General features: G+C 37.1%; 1 protein-coding gene across 14 annotated transcripts; it reads left to right on the top strand.

Annotated features, from left to right (window-relative positions):
- The first annotated feature begins 3,735 nt into the window (after positions 1–3,735).
- LOC104720316 (uncharacterized) lies at positions 3,736–6,846 on the top strand. 14 transcript variants are annotated; one of them, XM_087462660.1, is made up of 4 exons: positions 3,768–3,856; positions 4,736–4,862; positions 5,064–5,193; positions 5,719–6,846. In XM_087462660.1, the coding sequence occupies exon 4, from the start codon at positions 5,719–5,721 to the stop codon at positions 6,553–6,555; it is 837 nt and encodes a 278-aa protein (XP_087318786.1). In that variant the 5' UTR covers positions 3,768–3,856; positions 4,736–4,862; positions 5,064–5,193; the 3' UTR covers positions 6,556–6,846. The 14 variants fall into 14 exon arrangements, with proteins under 14 accessions (XP_010421750.1, XP_010421749.1, XP_010421747.1 ...); XM_087462663.1 differs by having other exon boundaries at positions 5,716–6,846; XM_010423449.3 differs by having other exon boundaries at positions 5,703–6,846.
- Positions 6,847–7,235: the final 389 nt, after the last annotated feature.

Genomic DNA, 7,235 nt, shown 5'->3' with positions numbered 1-7,235 from the left:
ACATCCTCGATCACCGCCTCGAGCAGACCCTCGGGCAGGACTGGGCAGCTAGGTTTAAAGGGTTTCCATATATAAACCCCCCTCTTCATCCTCTCATCCTAGCACGCCGCAGACCCTCAAAACAGAGAGCGAGAGCCTCTGGGAGAGAAACTGAGCGATCCAAACTCTTTTTCCACTTTGGTAGGATTTATTTTCATTTTCTTTTTGCTATTCTTCTAGATTTCGATTTTGTACTCTTCTACTCTATTTCTATTTTCAATACAATGCAATTTTCGTTTATATGTGCTTTTATGCTTTCTACAATGAGATCTGAGTAGTGAAACAAAGTTTCTAGGGATGGAATAGAAAAATATGTGTTCTTGATCGGTTAGGATGTCTCAGCTCGATTGTTTATGTTTTATAAATTCCTTTCTAGATTGGTGTTCATAATGCTATTTTCAGACCGAGAATTTGAGAGTAGATCTAGGGTGTTTTCCCATCGAGAGATGTTGTTGAAATACTTGAATCAATCAATGCTAGAGATCTACTCACTTAGCCTAAGATATTAGATTTGCAAGGAGTTTATTGACAATAATGAATCGGTTTGTATTGCCTGCTTGGTCATGTTTCTCCAACGAGAGTTGGGTCGGGGAGTGATCAAGGTTGATTAATTCTATCATGAGTGTGTTTTAACAAGGTTATAGAGATCCATTGTCTAGGAAATATTTACTTGAGGCATGTAGGACATCCATACTGGTCAGGAACACTTAGGAGTCGATTACCCCATCCTTAGGAACTTTCGCATCTTGATTGTTTACGTTTTTATTCATAACTCGACTCTATACCAAAACTGGTACTCGATCACCAGCTTCGTGTACACCTTCGAGCTGTTCTTACTCTTCTTCTTTACCCAATCACTCCACCCGATCCTGTACTCGAATGCTCGCATCGAGTACTTAGGTCATGTGGTTCTTGATTATTTATTTTCTTTTAATTATTTTAGGATTGTTAGATCAAACCCTAACTATTGCTTGGCTTGACTTGTCTGTTCTGATCATATCTTATCTGCTAGCATAACTACCATTTGGATTGATAACCCTTTGTACTACAACTGCATAGGGAATTGATACCCTGGGTGAAAATCCTATTATTAGCATGCGAGTTAAACCATGGTAGATCTCAAGCGTTGATGTGGAGATCCGCTTGATGGATTTATTGCATGTGTTGTTGTTGTTGCATTTTTGCATGTTGTGTGTTTTTTGTTGATTTTTATGATTCTTTATGGTCATAAACCTATAACCTTGAGAAGTGTTGGTCTTAGTGCGTGGCGTTCGTTGATGTGGAGATCGGAACGGCCAGAAACGCACTAAGAGTGGAGATATGTCTGTCCTTCTCTGAGAAGTCGTTGCGGCATGCAGCCTAGCTATGCATGTCGTAACGAAAAGCTCGGTCTTGGCTCGCTACAATGATTGATGCTTACACGATGGTGTATTTGGGTTTTATTCTGGTTGCATGCCTTTGTGGTTGCAAGGCAGAGATAAAAGGAAAAGGGAATGGAAGGCGGAATATATGGGCCCTAGTAAAACTTGTTAAAAAACTTCTTCTTTTTTTTGTTTCAAGTTTTGCTTGTTGTGTGATTGCTTGGTTTCTTGTTGTGTGATTCCTTGTGATTTGGGGTTGGGATGGGAATCTAACGTTTGAAGGGAGCCCTGAGACTCACTAAGTAATCTTAGATTACTTATGATAGAATTTTTCCTGTAGGTAACCAGTAGTGGAGAACTAGAGGGTGTGTTAGACGATAGGAGCCCGAAGATAGTTTTTTGTGCCTTGTGTAAAGTTAAAGTATGTCTTTTTGTCAAAATAAATTATGTATAATCTTTTTGGCATTAGGCCTGGCCATAAACTCTATTTATCTTTTGTTAAGACTTGTGAAATATTTTCCTTAAGTTAATAAAGTATTCAGTTTTATTCGTGTACGAGTTACGGTTGATGGCGACCTAATGTGGGTGGCTCAACACTTGGTCGTCACAAGGGTTGAGAAGCCTAAGTGATGGCTAAATTGGTGGGAATATCATCGATGGACTGGCTGGAGGCCTAAATGGGTTTTAGAACCTCGGCCGGATCGTTGATGATTATTCCCAAGTGGCATTATCGGGTTGTTTTGGCCGGGTTTGGTCCTAGAACGGTTCGGGGGCATTAAAACCATGGCCAACCATTGCCTCAACCCATAACATCCTGCCTTAGTCCACTTTCCTTGACCCTTCCTATTCCCTAGAACAGCTAAGGTTTCCTAGATAAGACTAATCCTAAGATCTTACCTATGGGTTCCTCTACCAACTTAGGGACATTGCCGATAGCCTGGCCTTCCATACCATTTTTTCCATTTGACGGAGAATCAATCTTGATATGGCATTTCCTTCTCGGTCCTTAGGTGTGCCTTATCTCTCCCTTGTATTGGCCCTTTGAATGTCCGAGCCAAAATTGTCCTTCCTTGTCGAAATAATAGGTTTTAGTTGGCCGACGTTGACAAAAGTTGTTCTGTCCGGGCCTTAATCATGGTGAGGGGCATTACACCCCTGTTCTCTTTGTCGAAGATTTCTCGCTCATGAAATCAACGGGCGGATTGCCTCGCTCGGTCTTCCTGTTCTCTTCTCTATGATATTTCTTTTGTAAACTCTTTTCTTCTGGTTTGGACCACCACTCCTAGAATTACTTTCTAATTTATTGTTTGGTTGACAAAAAAATTTGACTTCTTAATATATATAGACCATCTCCAAAGTTCCGTCGCTTTGAAAACAATGGCTACGTTCTTTTAAGAGCCACATGACTAGTTTGAAAATGTTTAAATTTGTTGATTATGAATATTTATAGTGTATAATATGAAAATTTTAAACATTCGATTAAAATTACGATATTCCTCAAAATATCATATTTTCAAAAAACATTTTCCAAAAATATGAGTATTAGGCGGATTATAATCGGATTAAACGGGGAGTAATCGGATAACTGATTTCTTAAAGGAATTAATCATTAATCGAAGCGAACAGGCGGGGTATAACGATTTTCCGAGGTGTAATCGGTACTAAACGAGGATTTTAAAAATAGGGGTCACCACTATTATTAGTTTTATGTTCCAAAAATAGAGAATTTCCTCAAAATACCATACTTTTAAGTTTTTTTTTCTTCCAAAAATATCACAAGAAGTTCATTTAGTTTTCTCAAAAATATTACAAACATAAAAATTGATTTTCAAGAGTGTAAAAGATTATATATTTTTGTGGGTTTGGGTTGACTATTTTAAACTTATAATATAGTTTTTAGGAGTAGGGTTTAGTCTTTATGATTTAGTATTTAATTTTGAATGTTTTAAAAGTAAGTTTTAATTTTATGGTATTTTTGGAAAAAAATATATTTTAATAGTATTTTTGGAAAATAAAACTAATAATGGTATTTTAGAGTAAAACCCCAAATTAGTGGTATTTATGGGAATTGCACCCAAAATACTACCAAACATACTATTGTACTTTATTACTTGAGTGAACAAACAATTCATAAACTCATTTTTTGTGTTGGGCTTTTTTATTTACAAATTTTTATTAAATTCATTTAAAATTATCAAAACATAAATAAAATTTAAAATTATTTGGTTAACAAACCAAGTAAATGTATGAAACCTGAGTATTGGGCCTAAAAGTCCAGATAAATAATAAATGGGCCTGTAACAGTATTTCTAAAACGACACCGAACTAAAGGATTGGGATCTTATAAATAAACATTAAGCTCTCGCCGTGAGGTCACATTTATCGCCACCGCTGAGACCGCCGCTTAGAGCCGTCTCCTCCGTTATCTCCATAACCACAGCAACCCTCATCGCCTGGTAAGCTCCATTTTCTAATCTATTCGATCTCTTACGATGTCGGATCTGTTTCTATTAAAGTTAAATCTCTTGCGATTCCGATCTTTGCTCTGAGAATTATCTGAATTAGGGTTCACGATTTGAGTTCTTGGGTTTTCTCGCTTATCATTTCTACTGTTATTGGTTCTGCTTTTGTCTCTTCTCTGAATGCAAATTTATGAAAAAAAAAATCAAATCTTTGTAACAGTTTACTCTCTTTCGTGCTTGTGTTTATGTTTGAAAATGCTTCGATTTTGTTGTTTTCACCACTCTTAATTAAGAATACATAAGATCGAAAATTGAAATTGTTATCAATCTTGACTATAATATTTGTTTTGGTCTAAGAAGAGAACGTAGGTTCGTATGTGGTGGGCTCTGTGTTGTATGGTCTAATGGATGTGTTGGGTTTTGTCTTTCCTTGAAAAGTTTGAATTTGATTCTTGATTCGTTGAACCATGGATCCATTTTACTTCAAAATATATAAATGAATGAACATTTTAGATGTATCAAAGGAAATTTTAGCACAAATTGGAGTTTGGATTAGCACTTTGTTGTGTTGGAGTGTGATTTATATTCGTGATGTTTGGATTTGGATAGCACCTTGGTGCATTGGAACTATGTATCATTTTGATGCTTTGAATTTGTACATGGCAATTGCTCATACTTAATCGTCTTTGTGATTTCGTTCTAGAGATCTTAATTCTGGTCTATGAGTGACTTGGACTATTTTTATTTGCATATCGTGAGTCAATTTTTTTCACTCTTGGTTATGGCTATAACTCTTCCTCTGTGTAGTGTTTATGTGTTGATTTCATATTGATGTCATAGTCTAGAGACCTCACTGATCACTTCCCCTTGTAGTTGCAAAGGAGGAGTCACGAGTCTAGTTTTGGGTATTCATATAGAGGGAGACGTACGAGGCCTTCCTTAATTGAGTTATTTCGGTTTTGGTTTCCAGACTTCAAATGTTTGTTCTTCTTTCGCTGAGGTTACCTTGTTAATTATTCTCATACTTAATTGAAATTTGTTTTATAAACAAGTATGAAACTTGGTTTAAAGTTATGCTTCCTTTAATTGGAAACACATATCGAATTAGGACGTTTCATAGCTAGTGGATATCTTTTCTTCACTTGCCTATAGTTATGTTCAGTATTATTGAAAACTTATTTTGTTTGAAGTTCCTCGGCAGGAAAATCCTGTAGAGTCTGAGCCAATGTTGTCGGCGAGAACCTCAAAAGTTGTGGGTGTTTTTCCCGCCGATAAAGCTGCTGGCAAGATGTGTTGGGGTTGGGGTTGGGTAGGATGGTGTGTAGGGCAAGGTAAGGATGCTTTATTTACAAAAGAATCATTTAGAACTTTGGCTTCCAAATTTGTTTTTTGGGGCTTATCCCATGGAAAAAGTTATCTATTTTGTTTTTTTTGGACTAAGGAGGATTCTTGCGTTTCTTTAAACATGGGACACTTTAAGATATGATCTTGGATTAGTGTCTGCTTCTTGTAGTATTATCATTACAGTGTGAGGTTTTAACATTCCGAAAGTTAGTTCTTGGATCACAATCAAAGATGTGAAATACCTAAGACTATGTTCTTCCCTGTTAGTACCGTCTTTATGAGAATATGCTGGTTTCGATACCCTTTCAGTTCACCAGTTTACCGGAATCATATTAGAAACAAAAAACTCTTAGGTTACAACAATATTGTCATGGATCAGTTGATGCGCGTCCTCTGTTTGTCAGTTGTAAATTTGCATAAAATTGTTGAGTGCTGAGAAGCGTCTTGTGAAGTGAATTCTATTTTTTTAATATATATCTGATAATCATTTTTGTAGTGGATTTAATTAGCAGATGGGGAGAACTAAGGAACAGGCATCATTAACTCGGTTTCCACCCGCCCCTCTGAAAGATATTGAATTTAAAAAAGATTTAAACAAAGGAAACCAGGGAAAGGGATATGTGAAGGCTCTGAAAAGAAAACCTTGGAAAGGTGTGACATGCCCTGTCTGTCTTGAGGTTCCTCACAACTCGGTCGTCCTCCTTTGCTCATCTTACCACAAAGGATGCCGTCCTTGCATGTGTGCCACGGGAAGTCGTTTCTCAAATTGTTTAGAGCAGTACAAAAAGGCCTATGCGAAGGATGAGAAAAGTGACAAACCGCCGGAGCTATTGTGCCCGCTCTGTAGGGGTCAGGTGAAAGGTTGGACTGTTGTGGAAAAGGAACGGAAGTATCTGAATTCTAAGAAAAGGTCATGCATGAAAGATAACTGCTCGTTTTATGGAAGCTATAGACAGCTCAAGAAGCATGTTAAGGCAGTACATCCGAGATCCAACCCAAGAGCCATAGACCCTGTGCTTGAGGAGAAATGGAAGAAGCTTGAAGGTGAGAGGGAGAGGAGTGATGTGATCAGCACAGTCATGTCGTCGACACCTGGGGCTGTGGTATTTGGAGACTATGTGCTCGAGCCGTACAATGATGATTATGATGATGATGACGACGACAGTGAGTCAGATGATGGTATTGAAGGTGGATTCTTCGAGCTGGGATCACTTGCAGGATTTGACATGAGTCGTATACAACCACGTTTTGCTCCAGCCATCTCAAGCCGGGGACTTCGCACTATTCTCACAAGGAACCGGTGGGTTCGAAGCAGAGGTGTGAGCAGAAGGCGGCAAACACAAGATTGATGATTGATGATTGATGATTGAATGTTTCTACTCCGTCTGACCAAGTTAAGCTCCGAGCTCTATAAAAGCCACGGAGAGAAAGGCGAGTGGGAACAAAACAAATGGTTGTTGATTGAAGTTTTTTAGTTAGCGGTTTAGAGTTTCAGTTGGGTGTTCCCTCGACCTTTGATTTAAAAGAGTTCAAACGTTTTTATATGCTTTTGGTACTTTTTTTTGATTTGAGAATAGAAAGAATTACTCGTTGTATTCTAAAAATTGGTTTATTTCTGGTATCTAACAATTTTCTAAAAATTGTTCAAATGTCTAGTGTCTGACTGTAATTATAATTTATTTTTTGGATTTTTTTTTAATTTTGATTAAAAATAAATTTTAAATATACATCAGTAAATTAAAATACACGTCATCTTTCATAATTTACGTCACAATCCAAAAAAAAAAAACAACTCAATGGCTAAGTTATAATATTTAAAGGAAAACGAAAAGGTTCATCGATTCATATGACGGTTGAATTATGATGTTTTTTGTGGTTGAGTTATCACAAGAAATAATCTGAAAGCAAACAATTGATTTATGTTACTTGACGACTGAGTTATAGTATTTACGGAAAAACGAAAGGTCTCGTCGATTCATATGAGGGTTGAGTTTTAATGCTTTGTGGCTGAGTTATCACAAGAAATAAT

The sequence above is a fragment of the Camelina sativa genome, chromosome 8 (genome assembly GCF_030686135.1).
Source record: "Camelina sativa cultivar CO46 ecotype springtype chromosome 8, ASM3068613v1".
Taxonomy (NCBI): Eukaryota; Viridiplantae; Streptophyta; class Magnoliopsida; order Brassicales; family Brassicaceae; genus Camelina; species Camelina sativa.
Note: the sequence above shows the minus strand (reverse complement) of the source record. Positions and strands in the feature narration are given on the sequence as shown.

Coding starts and splice junctions, on each gene's coding strand:
- LOC104720316 (XM_010423447.3), top strand. CDS start 5,719: ATGGGGAGAACTAAGGAACAGGCATCATTAACTCGGTTTCCACCCGCC.